The following is a 15,505-nucleotide window of genomic DNA, read 5'->3' as shown; positions in this document are numbered from 1 at the left end:
GCACAGGTCTGATCCCAAATCTACCTCCATCCCTGTAATTGCTGTTTAGTAAACAAAAAGCAAACACGGAAGTCATCACATCTAGTTTGGTCTTCAGATATGGGGAAACAACATTGCAGGAAATGCACACCTCCTTTGCAATACTGCAAAATAATTTACAATTAAGATGAGTAGTACTACATACAATGTCACAATGTTTAATACATTGTACTGTGTAGCTTCTAACGGTACCCACATTCTTAGGCAATTCTTAAAAAGTGCTCTCTGAAGTGGGGAACAAAAGACACCAATAAATTTCATGGAGTTTTTTGGAGCAGGAAGAGCTCCACCCCTTTCCCTCCCTTCTCTCAAAATATCATTCATGAACTGCTGGTGGCATGTACCTATGGGTATAATTATGACTTGTCTCCCGTTAAAGCAGTATTGCTGAGAGGCACAGCTTAAAAAAGATTCTGCAAAGTCAATTTTATTTCAGCCAGAATGAATGTGATAAGTGATGGCCACAACAGAAGCCTTTTCATTATTATTATTACTTTTATTATTATTATTATCCTCATTATTATCATCATCACTATTTTATTTATATAACACCTTATAGCCACAGGTCTCAGGGCAGTTCACAAGTATTACTTTGGTAACACCACTCTACCCTTTGCCCTACCTGTGTTTCTCCACCCCAAAAATTATTACCTAAAACAAGGTAAATCAGAATAAGCACATTTGAAAGAGCATGTGCATTTCAGCCACATCATTTTTATCCCATCCCATGATTTGCATCTTCTAGACTGCAACTGAGTGATGCAAAAAACATGAGACAACAAACCATGAGGAAAAGCCTCCATCAAAGAGCAGAGTTAAAGCTTCTTGTGGTTTAATATGCAAAGCCTAAGCAGCTCAATCAAGCAACCAAAGCTAAATGTCATTTCCTCCCTTGACACAATCACTCTCTTGTTAAAATAGGACATATTTTGTTTGGTGGCCCATCAGGAAAATATATATATATCATAGGTTACAAAAGAATAGCAGGATCAGTGCACACACTGTCAAAGATGAGAGACCAAAGGTTGATGAATGATTTCTTGTTTGAATCATGTACTCCAATTCAAAAAGAAACTGTGATGAAATACATAAATATTTAGCAAACTGTATCCTTGCAAAGTACTAGAACTTCAGGTCCCTTGAGTAATCATGTTAATTTTGTATCCCAAGCTGTAATTAAAAAAAAAAACCAGTGAAGGTTATGGAAGCCCATGAGAAGAAGAGAAACAGTGGTCTACATCAAAGAAGATGGAAGTTGTGCCTATAACAAGTTTTTCTCTGCTTTAATGGACAGAAGCTAACTAGGAAGACGACCCCAAGAGCTTTCGTAGGGGTGGATTATGTTGTGGCAGGAAGAAAAAAAATACCTGAAACACATGAAAGCTCACTGAAGTAGACCAACTTTTTGGATTTTAAAATGGCAACACTGGGCTTGTATATTGTTAAGCATACTATATTAAATAAATTAGCTATAAAGAAAAAGCACTGTGTTAAAAGGCTTCAGTCTGTCTCCAACCATCTTGAGATGATCCAAAATGCCATCTACCAGTGTGATTCACAATCACTACTGAGTCTCTGAAGATTGAGAGGCAAGGAAAAGCTCATTAAAAGAAACCTATTAATATCTATAACTATTCTCTTTATACCAGAAATAAACGTAATCCAGCAGCACACAAACTATGCACTACAGCATCTGTGTGAGCAATTCCATGGCACAGATTTATTTCTCCTGGGTTACCAATTAAATCTTAAAATAGATGGTATAGATAAACACTGAAACACAAGTATCTACAGTCGGGCATGTAATGGTTACACAGATAAGTAACAGTAACACTCCAGTTTCTATTTTGGAGCTGAGATACAGCAATAGCTGCCATGTTCTGTAATGGCTATTGTGGGTGCTCAACATTCCTACACATACAAGCTGGAAAAACATTCCCTACACATACAAGCTGGAAAAACATTCCTACACATACAAGCTGGAAAAAATTCAACAAACCAAGATAACAAAAAAAAAAAAAATCAGGAGAAAAACTGCAACAATATGTGCAACAGTATGTACAACCTGTCCGACATTCCCTAACTTTCGGTGATCCTACAGACCAGCTCTGAATTTCATCATCCTTGGAAGCTTATGACCAATGTATCTTGCTGAAAAGTGCTACTTTGACTTTTAAATAATCTGTGATACTGCATGCCAAGATTAGCATACACAACAAATATTCTGTTTAATCGTAACAAAATATAGGCTGATCCAAGAGAAGCGAGCAGCTACCTAGAAGGCCCCTTCCCATGGTGGTGGAGCTGAAGTAAAAGCCTCCCCCAAAGATCTGAGAGCCATATAGGAGCATGAAACAGTGGGGTGGAGGGCAAAAAGTCTATAGACCTCAGGTAGCTCTTGATCCCTTTAGGATGGGCAGCTTCCAGCAAAATATCAAAAATGCAATAAAACCTCAAACATTAAAAACCTCCCTGAACAGGTCTCCCTTCAGATGTCTTCTAAAAGTCATGCATGGACATGAAAGCTAATACCCAGAACAAACTTAGTTGGTCTCTAAGGTGCTACTGGACAATTTTTTAATTTATTTCTAAAAGTCAGATAGTTTATTTCCTTAACATCTGATGGGAGGGCATTCTACAGAGCAGGTGCAACTACCGAGAAGGCCTTCTGCCTGGTTCCCTGTAACCTCACTTCTCGCAATGAGGGAACCACCAGAAGGCCCTCTGAGCCATATCTCAGTGTCTGGGCTGAACAATGGGGGTGGAGCCAAAGTCATTTAGGGCTTTAAAGGTCAGCATCAGCAATCTTACTTGTGCTCAGAAACATACTGGGAGCCAATGTGGGTCTTTTAGGACTGGTGTTATATGGTCCCAGCGGCCACTCAGTATTTCATCTGAACTTCAAAATGGGACCAGTAATATCAATGGAACAACCATTCAACCACCTCATGATCTCAATCTGGTGATCAGATCAGATATTTACAAGGTTTAGTACCAACATTAATAAGCTCCAAAGAGTTTGTTAATAACATCCAAAGAAAAGAGTTCAGCTAAGGAATATAGATTTAGTCTTCTAACAAATACATATCTATAGTCTCGTTACAGGAGTAAAACCAATGCTTTGTCTTATGGACACGGAAATAATGGCAGAGGAACTCCAGAACGTCCCATCATGACTTCACTCACCCCAATCCTCCTGGCAAAAAAGAAAATATCAAGTACTCCCATTCTTAGAGAGAAAAAGATAGACATTAAAGCAAACACTCATGAATAACTGGAAAAATATAATCACTGTTTACGTTCATGAGAATTCAATCCAGGATTTAGTTTTTTACTAGTTTTACACGTTAGATTCCAGTGCATGGAGCAGTACAAAATGATAGTGATTTCACTAAGGTCAGCAGTAATAACCTGCCCTTTCCCTCCCCAGCTTTAAGTCTGATGGACCCCAATCTCCTCCTCCTCCTATTGATAAGCTTAATTGGAAATATGTGCACAATAATCTAGTAAAAATAAAAGACACCACACAAATAAAAGAGGATGGATGTTTAACAGAAACCTTTTTCAGGTAAGAAATGATTACTCAGTGTTTTGTAATACTCAGGCTCCTTTCTCCATACAATGTACAGAAGCTGACCACACTGGCAGCTGAATCCTGCTTCAACATTGGTGACAGGAAACCATCTTCCACTGCACCTAAGACAGCAGGCTACGTTTTTGGAGGGAAGGGGAGTACAGGAGAGGTCATGAACCATACGTAGTTATGTTCTCCAGCAGAAGAGAATGCTTGGAGGGCTTATGGGTACCAGCTTGGTGGGAGCTGCTGCCCCCTAGCATCTGCCTAAGGTAGACCTCACTTTCTCCAATGGTAGGGCCAGCCATGATAATGGATCTGTTTTTCAAAAAGACACAGCATCACTGGGCTCACTAGAACAAATAGGAAAGTAACCCTCCTTGAAATGTTGGGGTGGAAATGTACTTAGAACTGAAGCACAACCACTGGTACAAGTTATGAAGATAACTATATATAATACTAAGGAAAGTTGAATATATTGCTTGGGTGTGCTTGTAATCAGATACTTTACTATAGGAATGGGGAGACCTCAGTGCTTAGATGTACTCCTGTTTTTCAGAATTCCTGTTTTAACTGAAGACTTATCACAGAAAGTGGGAGCAGTTCACTTCCCCCCTATTCCAGTTACCCTGGCATATACGCACACTAAAGAATTTATTATTATTATTATTATTATTATTATTATTATTATTATTATTATTTTGCCCACTACCTGCATTCGGTGATACTACAGCAATAGCTGCCACTCCTCCTGCTACTCCGCCGATCTGATCGAAATTCATTCCTCGACTTCCTTAGGCTGAAGTACTCTGTAAGCTTTCCAAAAGACGACATGGCACCAGCGCAGTATGACCTTCTACCATCTGCATACGTGTGCCTGAATCTACACACAGGTTCATATGCTAGAGCCAGTGTGTTTGCATTTCTCAGGATTTGTCGACAGTGCTTGCTGTGCTGAGCAGGTGTGCTAGGAGAGTTAGAGAAACAGAAAGCAAGGAGTTTAGGAAGGGCAAACCATGATTTTTCATGCACTGATATTTTTCATACAAAAGCAACACACAGCATATAGGAATTAAGTACACACTCATGAAAGCAGTGCTTCTGTGTGTGTGTGTGTGTGTGTGTGTGTGTGTGTGTGTGTGTGCATGCGTGCATTTACTGCAGAACTGAATTAAGAAGAAAAATAATCCCATCTGGGGAAAGGGGAATCCTTTAGTATGGAGTGGTTATATTTCACAGTTCCTACTGTGTAAGGTTTTCAAAAAGACATGCCTCTACATCAGAAATGGAGAGCATTTGGCATTTAAAGATGCATTTAATTAAGGGGGAGGTATATTAAGTCTCAATCACTTTTCATCATGGTACAGAGAAAGAAACCTTTAATATTAGAAAGCTAAAAAATCATTACATGTCCTGAACAACTGGGCTGTGTGTAGTCAAATACTTCTAACCCTAGTGACCCAAGTGCTACACATATACTGTACTAATAACAAGATCTTTGAACTCCTCCTGTACACTGTTGTGCTTTAGAGCCAGCAGCGCCAATATCCCTCTCACATAGCAGCCCCTTTCCTACTCTATCATGCTAAATCTTTATTATTAATTAGGTCTCAATTAATTTAGAAATTATTTACAGTTATCTGCACCCCAGCACTCTGTTTCAGCACTAGAAAATACAAACAGCATCCACCAATGAACAATTCTGCATAGCAGAATGCATTTGTCCCTCTTAAAATCCTCAGCTAGTCAGCTACACTCATGCTTATCAGATCTCTAACTCCCTTGATCAAACTGCTACCATAGAGGGGACAGCAGAAAGAGGCATTGATGGGAGGTTGATGTGTCTTCATAAACTCATTTGAACCCTAATGAGCATGTAGGTATTAAAGTTCAGTTGAGAAGCAGCACAGCTGGATACAAGAAGCAAGAAAATACATGATAGCAACACATTTAATTACCTTTTAGACAAAAAGGACAAGAGTAAATGAACAGGAACATCAAATTAACAAACTGTTTTGTATTCTTTTCCAACCTTCTGCTGTGGGTGCCATATTAAAAATTAAATGTTAACTGCTATTTTTCTGCCGAAAGCAACCACACACAATAAAGGAGCAGTCAATACTGCAAGCCTGTCACATAATTTCCCTGCAAACAAATTCTTTTTCTGTATCTGTTTTTATTCTGTTTTATTAATTCCATTAGTTGGATTTCCATGTTTCAAACACAGCATCCAGTATCAACAGCATTTTTTTTGCCAGCTGCTTCCAAAGGAGGAATGAAAAGAGAAAGGGGGTGAATGCCTATGATATGTTTGAAAATCTCAATGCTGTACTATTTTATGCTGTGCTTTCACTGGTATAGCAGAAATTTTTAGAGGCAACTATCACTATTTCTGTTTCCTGCATCCTCATCTCTGCAAACAGGATTATTCCAAGATATCATAAACTGCAAAACCTGCATTCAGTCAAATTTGTACAAAGCAGTAGCCACTAGCACACAATTTCTCTTCTCATGCTCCAGCACAAGCAAAAGTGGTGCAGATGCCTAAACATCAAGTATAGCAGAACACAAAAACACAGGAGAGGCAAAGAGGGCAGAAGACAAGGGGGTGCAAGAAGGTGAAGGATGACAAGAGGACAAGAAAAACAAACCCAAATTAGACCAATTTATGAGCATAAGACACCTGCTGGCTTGTTTCAGCTGAACGGCTTTACGAGGTTCTGTTGCAGCGGCGGTAGCAGCAGCAGCTCCCTGCAGTCTTTGAATGAATCTCTTTCTTTTTCCCCTTCAGCTGCTCGGCAGCAGGTAGAAAACCTCTCACAACACCTTCTTGTTTCCATTAATATTTTATGAGAAGAGAGTGCAGCCCTGAGACCCCATTCACCTTTGGATTAAGTCCGGGCAATCTCTCCTCCACCCCCCTCCCCAAATTCAAATAACTCCACGTCTGCCTTGATGGTGCATTAAATTTTCTTCTTTTCTTTTTGCAATCAATTCACTTGCAGAGAGATGGATCAAAACAGCATTCACTCCTGCTCTCGGTCTTCTCACATGTACATTCAGTCTCACACTCCATCCCTCATCTCTTATCAGGCACAGGATTGCCATCCAGAGATATGCAATATTCCAAATGAGGTCAGGAACAACAGAATGGAATCAGGCACCAAGGCTGGGGTGGGGGGAGAAGAGGAGCAGCAGTTTACAGGGTGGGCAAAGGACACAGTGAGAAAGGGAACAAACACACACACACACTTTATCAGCATTAAGCATCCAAACCCTATAATGATGCTCTTGGAGATGCAGACAGCATTTTTAGGAATCACAGACACCTTGGGAGGGCTATAATAATTATTACCTGACGCAGAAGAAATTGTTGGCTACTAAGCAACACAAGGGAGAAAGAGGAGTTAACATACCACAGACTTGCAAGGCAAGAGGGAGAGGTCTGAAGAAAGGGGGAGAAGCAACATATCGCCTCTAAATATTCCATGTAACAAGAGATAAGAAAGAGTAAAGCAAAAGCTTCTCAGGGTTTGCTTGGCTGCACTTTCCTATCGACTTGAGTGAACTACAATTGGGACTTACAGGTGGGGAGCTGTAATATATTCTGCAGCACTATGATAGGCATATGAAAACATCTCTTTCTACATGAGTAGAAGTGTGTTTGTGATCAAATACTAGCACCTCACCACTCATGTGTTAAAATGGCCACCAGTTATCTCAATTCCGAGCAATATCCAGTAGCATAAAATTCCACTTTTCTTTCATGTTTCTAATGTTTCAGTTTATATGATACAAGCATCAAAATGTACAGAAGTTAAAAATATACTCCATATAAAAGGTCAACATTTCTGTAAGATAAAATATGTTTACAATAGACAAAATATTACCCGCTATATGGGGGACTAACCATTCAAATTGGTAATAACCCATTCTCCAAGAGTTCTTTATAAAACCAAGTTCAGGGTTGGGGTCAGAGGTCCAAACATATGTATATTAGAAAAACACAGAAGAGGCAACAGCAAGGAAGGGAAAAGAATATGCAATAAATCACACCCAAAAGCCTGTTAGTGAATAGAGATGCTTGAAGAATTTCATATTTTGAAATTCTGGAGCAAACTGGCCTGATCCACGAGCTTAGGAATCCATCACCTTTCACACGTGCCAAATGTCCCAAATGAAGTTATTTGCTTAAAAAAATACAACACACATAACTTTAAAATATGTAAAGGTAAAGGGACCCCGGACCATTAAGTCCAGTCGCGGACGACTCTGGGGTTGCAGCGCACATCTCGCTTTACTGGCCGAGGGAGCTGGCATTTGTCCACAGACAACTTTCGGGTCATGTGGCCGGCATGAATAAGCCGCTTCTGGTGAACCAGAGCAGCGCACGGAAACGCTGTTTACCTTCCCGCCGGAGCGGTACCTATTTATCTATTTGCACTTTGACGTGCTTTCAAACTGCTAGGTTGGCAGGAGCAGGGACCGAGCAATGGGAGCTCACCCTGTCACAGGGATTTGAACCACTGACCTTCTTATCAGCAAGCCCTAGGCTTTTTTTAAAAAATGGTAAATTAATGAGGAAATGGGATGGGATCAGGATGGGATCAGACTTATAAGTGAGCAAATGATCGACACTGGCTGGAAACAGACTGACTCATCAATCCCTTTTCTGGAACACATACAAAAGTGAATTTATCTGCAAGACACTGTTTGACTGCACTTGCCTATTTTTCTAAGTACTTTAATAGGTCGTGGCACACCATGGTAGAAAGGAAAGTCTCATCTATAAAAGTGAGATTAAGTTTTGATATACTGTAGAGAGCCTGAAAAAAGTTTCAAGCAATGTCACTGAGGTACAAAGCTCAGCTACTTTTGGTGGGCTAAATGGTTAGTCTGGGGATTAGGGTTGCAATCCCCTAACCCCATTTATCTGGGAGGAAGACCCACTGAATTCAATATGGCTTACTTTTGAGTAAATGTGGTTAGACCTGCACTGTTAGGACTGCACTCTAAGAGAAGGATGGCCTGGCCACTATTATAAACAACTTTACAAGTCAATTGTAACGTTCTCTACATAGGGCTGCTTGAAAAGACTGTTCGTAACCTAAAGCTGGAATATAATGTGACAGCCTGCTTGTTAACTGAATTAAGCTGATTTCATCTGACTCAGGAGAGGGAATGGCAGAGACAGGACTGCAGAGCCTCTCCATCCACTCTACTTAAAAACCAGTGTTTGGCTCCTTCCTCTCCAGCTAAGAAATAGTGCCAGAGTTTGCTTTTCTCCTCCTACTTCACAAATCCCTCTTCTTTTTGTGTCCTGTCTTTTAGATCATTAACCTGAGGACAGAAGCTGTCTTATCAATGACATTTGTAAGTGGCTCTAGGAACCTTCTTGGTTGAAGAACAAGATAAGAATGCTTTAAAATAAATAAAGAAGCAGGGAAAATATTACACCTGGGTGTTTAAAGAACTAGTGTAGTGGATGCTAATCAGCTTCCAGGCACAATTTAAGGGCTCATTGCGTGGAATTCAACTAAGTTTTACTCAAGGTAGATCCACTGACATTAATGAACATGACAAAGTTGTGTCCATTGATTTTAATTGATCTACTTTGAGTAAAACTTAGTTGAATGCCACCTGCTGTATCTCATGGAATGTTTCCTTCCACACAGCCTCTTCCTGTGTGCCAAAATTATCAGGTGAGGCCATGCTTTGAGTACTGATTTTATTTAGAACAATGTTTCCCAAAGTGGGATTTTCCTCTCTTCCAAGGCAAACTGCAGTCCCACAGGAAAATCAATTTTTTTCTTTTCTGCAAATCGCTCAAAAGGGTGAGATCTGCAATGATCAAGTCTCGTTGATAACTTTGCATTGAATTCAGACCTCAGTCTTCATGACTCTTAAATCCCTAAAACCTCTAACTCAAAAGTCACTCTGATTTGAAATACGTTACATACAGCTTTCCACCCAACACCTGGTGGGGTAGCAGGGTAACAGAGAGAGTTCCTGCACACCATTTTGGAGAACTTGGGAGTCTTTTTTCTGGACATTTGGCTCACTGACGTCCTCTCTGGGCTCTGGGAGGGTCTCCTCAGATGCCACGAGGACTTTCCACCTCTCTCCTGACATTTCAGATCAGAATTATTTCTTTAATTTCCTGGTGTCACACATATACTGTATGTGGTTGTGTGCATGTCAATCACACACACGTGTGGGGATGCCTGTACTGGAAGGCTGGTATGAAGTCAGCAACAGTGTTGCCACCAATCATTCATTGACCTATCACACAACACACTTCCTCATGCCAGGTATAGAGCTCAAAACTATAAAATAGTTATATCACCTCAACCCCTTTTTCCCCTTCAGCATCTGTTCATTTATTTATTGCACTTACAGCCCACAATTTTCTCCAAGAAGCTCAAGGTAGCATACATTGTTTTCTCTCTCCATTTAATTCCCACAACCATTCAGTGAGATAGGTTAAGCTGAAAGAGTGCTACTGGCTGGCCCAAATGTCACCCAGGGAGCTTCATGGCTGAGTGAAGATTTGAACCCTTGTATCCCAGGTCCTAGTCCAACACACTAACCACTATACCATACTGGCTCTCAAATTAACAAACATTTCAATTTGAACATGCAATCAATGTGCCTGTACTACTAACACACACACACACACACACACACACACAAGAGAGAGAGAGAGAGAGAGAGAGAGAGAGAGAGTGAGAGTCAACACTTCCCTTCAGATTTCTATTTACTCAGAAAGTCTCCTATTACATGCATCCAAGTTTAGTATTTACATTAGGCTCCAAAGAGCACTTCACAGTATGTTCTTCACATAGCCATCAAACGCATAACCTACTTGCTTGAAATCTCCAGCATTTATTAAGCAACCTTCAAAGCAGAAGACAGTCTGCTTGTAAAAATCATGACCCCACTCTTTTGTGCTACTTGTAATTAGCCAGAGTAACATTTACAGTGGTACCTAGGGTTACAGACGCTTCAGGTTACAGACGCTTCAGGTTACAGACGCTTCAGGTTACAGACTCCGCTAACCCAGAAATAGTACCTCGGGTTAAGAACTTTGCATCAGGATGAGAACAGAAATCGCGCAGCGGCAGAGGGAGGCCCCATTAGCTAAAGTGGTGCTTCAGGTTAAGAAAAGTTTCAGGTTAAGAACGGACCCCCGGAACGAATTAAGTTCTTAACCCAAGGTACCACTGTACTTCCATTTACTGGAACTCCTAACTGACAGGCCAGATCGTACCTGCAACAGAATTTCATCGAGCCAACAACTACAGCACACTTCAGCACTTCTACCCCTTCAGATCACAAGACAAGCAACCATGGCTGGCTCTGAAGCAAATACCTAATAGCAGCACTGATACTAGAAGGTGCACCTAGTTTGCTGCTGCCTTCTCCTCCAACTAGGCAGCCATCACTAAGTTGGCCTTGATGCCCAAAAAGGTTGACAAAAAATGAAGCATAATCAGTCCACTAGCTGATTTCATAAGTAAGCTATTTTCCCCACCAGGTTTTTGGAAGTCTAACAATATGTTGTGATTCAAGCCCTTCTTTCCATCCTCAACAGAAATAGGTGCACCGCAGGCATAGCATGTGGCATTCCAAACCCTGGTGATCTATGCTGTGTACCGTCAGCTTCTGACAAATGCTTTTTGACAGTCTGGGTAGCTGAAGCGGCAGTTACAGGACAAGATGCTTAATGCTAAAAACAGCAAAAAATGAAGCTCCTTTGCCTTTCAAAAAGTACAGCAAGATTGTCCTTCCAAAGTACATCTCAGATATACAATATGAGGCAAAGCACCAAAAATTCCTCCTGCTGCCACCCAAGTAAGTGTATTGAAGCATTTTACTTCTTTGCAAAGAATCCACAAATGCTAACAAAGCTTGGTCTTTACACATTAAGGACTATTTATATATTTTTCAAATTGGTTTCATTTTGTGCACATTTTAAGAAGTTTTTCAAGCCCATGTCTTAGAGTAACTTGCTTCTAGACAGACATGTGAATAACCACAATGGATGTTTAAATCCTGAAACTCTGCTTTTATCATTTTTCACTCATAATCGTCCAACCATCAACTGGAGAAGAAATCATAGCTTGGTGAGAGAGCATATGCTTCACATGCTGAAGGCCCCGGAGTTGGCATCTCCAGTTAAAAATAGCAGGTGGTTTACCCAAAAAATAAAACAATAAAAAAATGAAAATCAAAGGTAAACTTACAACCAAATTAAAACATATTTCAACATTCTACATGTCTGGATAGGCTTGCCTGAACAAAAAGGTTTTCAGCAGGCACTGAAAAGAGTACTGTGAAGGCACCTGCATGATGTCAATAGACAAGGAATTCCAAAATGTGGGTGCTGCAACACTAGCAGAAACATTTCTCTCCCCATATGAACTGACCCCAGATCATGCAATCATCATCTGATGCCCTTCTTCATGTACCTCCAAGAGGTCCGGAGGGTGGCAACACAAGCATGGATCTTTTCTGCACTGGCTCCCCACTTGCAGAATACTCTCCCCAGGAGGTTCACCTGGCACTTTCACTATCTTCAAGCTCTGGACAAAAACATTCCTCTTCTCCCAGGTTTCTGATTAATGAAACAATCTATGGCCCTTTAAACTGGGGTGGGTGGGTGTATTGTTTTTGTTATTACGGTACATATTTTTGTGTTTTTATATTGTAAACTGCCCTGTGGTCTTCAGATGAAGGTTGGTATAAAAATTACTTAACTGATTGATTAAATAATTAATTAAAATGTTGAAAGAGCTATTATATGGCACCTTTAACTGCAAGTTCTACAGACTAAAGTTTCAAGTGGGCATATATGGGATAAAGTGATACATTAGGCAGCTTCCTTCCAAGGAACAATCCTAAAGTCTTTTGCACACATTAATTGTAAAGTACAATGAAACATGGAAGGATCTATCCTACCCAAAGCTGGAAAGTCTCTAGTCCTTGCCTTCTTAATATCCTTGGAATGCTACAAATGTTTGGTACACAGTAATATTTATTTTTGAGTTCTATTTGAAACTTATTTTCAAAAAGTAAAAAAAATAATCATTTTTGGTTTGTTAATGTAAAGGAGAATGTGTATTAAACTTTGTACTGGGCAATTGTTTCAACAAACATTAACACCAAAGGCACTTGTTCAGTCTTTTCCAAAACTAGAAAGAAAACCTAAAAATCATTCAGATGGGCAAATCATTCAGCTCTGATCCCAGCCGCACCAAGCAGTGCAGGGCTGGAAGAGCGGCATGAGAAGGACACAACAGCCATGTGCCCTTCAATCCCAGCCTCATCCTCCTTTTGTGAGGCTGGAATTGAAGGGCACATGACTGTTGCATCCTCATAGCCCCCCATGGGCATCTGGGGGGGGTTCACCCACCTAAGGCTGCATCAGCTGGCTGGCAGGTGGCACAGCGCAGCCCCACTTGGCTCCATTGGGGGGAGTTGCTCCAGCAGCATTGGCAGCAAGGGCTGGGCTAGTGGGGCGGGTTCCGCATGCACACCCCAGGCGCCTGCAAACCATGCAATGCTGCTGTAGCTAACTAAATTTTACTTAGAGTAAACCCACTGAAATTAATCAACCTAACTTAGTTGTGTCCATTAACTTCAATGTACCGTATCTACTTTGAATATGACTAACATTGGCTATGACCCACTGTCTCAGACTTAGAATTATTCAGATCAGGATCAGAGACAGAATCTGAGATGGAGTGGGTCCTGGAGAAAGGGGAGGGAGCATATAGGCTGCCTTTCTTGAAAACTGGGAGAATAGCTTAAATGTGGGGCTTACCCTGTCTGCGGAAGATTTTGTATTTGCCCATAGGGTCTCAGGACCCAGACAGGGTAATGATGATATTCCAAGAGACATTATACCACACTTTGAAAGGTACAGAGTTAAGGAGAAAGTTTATAAAGAGCTTTATAATCTGAAAGAGATTCACTATGGTGAGCCACAAGTGGAACTTTATTGGGACATCTATCCAAATACGCTAGCCCACGGAAGGGTGTTTAAGCCTTCTTTCTACATCAGCACTCAGAGAAGCTGGCCACCAGTATAAATGGGGATATCCATTCAAGCTCCTGGTACATTACAGAGCGGAAACTCTTTCAGCATCTGATGAAACCCAAATGCTAAACATCCCTAAATATCTACGGGTTGAAGCACCAGAAACTAGCAAGTTGCAGCAAGCCACAAAGCAGCAATGGGAACAGATAAATAAATGTACTGCTCCTGAGGGCAGAAGTGCCTGAATATTCAGGGTATGCTTAAGACTTTAATGTTCATCATCACACCTTGTCAACAAGTTTTGCTAGTGATACATTAAAAAAAAGACTTTATGCTATGTTGTTAAGTTCTGTGTGGGAAGTGAATCCAGTAATGGAGTCTTGATTCCTACCAACCTCCAAGTTTCTCTGTGGCTGGGTGCAGTTCACACCACCCTGCGGTATCTCCCGTGAGTGAAGCTACTCCCAAAAGGGGAGTTAAATGTCTTTGTTTATCATAACTGTTAGGAGTACAACAGTTACTAATTTGTTTATGTCTGCAATTACTGGACCTGACAACGTCCAGCCTTTATCCTCATGTGGCTCCACTTTCACAAATAATTCCCAACTGCTGAGACTAGCATCTCTTGCTGTAAAAGATCTAGGAACTGTGGTAAAGAGGGCAAGGGACCCACCAACAGAAATCTTTTTGAGGAAAATTGTTTAAAGTGGGTGATTGATTGTTCGTGTCTGCGCAGGAGGCTTCCAACATATTATAAAGCCACAGTAAAACATCAAACCTCCTGCCAACCTAGCAGTTCGAAAGCACGTCAAAGTGCAAGTAGATAAATAGGTACCGCTCCGGCAAGAAGGTAAACGGCGTTTCCGTGCGCTGCCCGGTTCGCCAGAAGCGGCTTATTCATGCTGGCCACATGTCCCGAAAGTTGTCTGTGGACAAATGCCGGCTCCCTCGGCCAGTAAAGCGAGATGAGCGCTGCAATCCCAGAGTCGTCCGCGACTGGACTTAATGGTCCAGGGTCCCTTTACCTTTACCTAAAACATCAAACATTAAAAACTTCCCTATACATGACTGCCTTCAAATGTCTTTTAAAAGCCAGATAGTGGCTTCTTTCTTTGACATCTGATGAAAGGGCATTCCACAGGGTGGGCACGAATACCAAGGCGGCCGTCTGTCTGGTTCCCTGTAACCTCACTTCTCAAAGTGAGGGAACCACCAGAAGGCCCTCAGAGCTAGATCTAAGTGTCTGGGCTGAACAATGGGGGTGGTGACACTTCTTCAGGTATACAGGGGCGAAGCTATTTAGGGCTTTAAAAAGTTAACACCAACAGGATGTATTTGGGCGTGAATGGGACATTACTGGGTGAGCATCTGACTTTATGTTCAGCTTACTCTCCAAACTGACAAATCAATTTTTTGACAAATATTTTACCATTACTGCACTCTTCTGTGATTGGTACCATCATCTTAGGCAGAGATTTGAATGTTTGTAACAATTGAGTCATGGACAGGAGCGGTTCTGTAGGATATGAAGGGTCTGGTGACGGCAAACTCTCATGGAGAGTACTACACCACACAATAAATTATATTACAATTTTTCCCAAAGGTCCATCACTCTTACTCCCATATCAAGCATCTCCTTTTGTCTAATTCTTTGTGGAGGAGGGTATGAGATGAGGGCATAGAACTTATTACTGTTTCAGACCATACACCATTTATTTATTTTTTGTTTCAATGGATGTTCCACTCCAGTTTTCTGAGTGAGGAGAGGGCACTCAACAATATAAGAGAGGAATAAAGACCATTGACACTCACTATTAGTGAGGAACAGGACAGGGTTGCCCCCTGCCTTC

The 15,505-nt window shown here is 41.1% G+C and overlaps 1 protein-coding gene across 9 annotated transcripts in view; it reads right to left on the bottom strand.

Moving 5' to 3' along the window:
- The window catches only part of LOC310748862 (ankyrin repeat and fibronectin type-III domain-containing protein 1-like), a 333,990-nt gene that overhangs the window by 281,007 nt on the left and 37,478 nt on the right, over positions 1–15,505 (bottom strand). For 6 of the 9 annotated variants that reach the window (XM_083584877.1, XM_083584873.1, XM_083584874.1 and 3 more), the window contains one exon: positions 4,326–4,580. The exons of 2 other annotated variants lie outside the window; for them this stretch is intronic. Coding sequence is in view for 6 of the 7 variants with exons in the window: in XM_083584873.1 (XP_083440999.1) it covers positions 4,326–4,447 (122 nt within the window). In the remaining variant the exon portion in view is untranslated. Of the gene's footprint in view, positions 1–4,325; positions 4,581–6,296; positions 6,380–15,505 lie in introns of those variants that run through there. One more of the 9 variants, XM_083584879.1, reaches the window with a different exon arrangement.

The sequence above is a fragment of the Podarcis filfolensis genome, assembly GCF_964270895.1.
Source record: "Podarcis filfolensis genome assembly, chromosome: 14".
NCBI classification, from domain to species: Eukaryota; Metazoa; Chordata; class Lepidosauria; order Squamata; family Lacertidae; genus Podarcis; species Podarcis filfolensis.
This window is presented reverse-complemented; position numbering and strand designations above follow the sequence as displayed.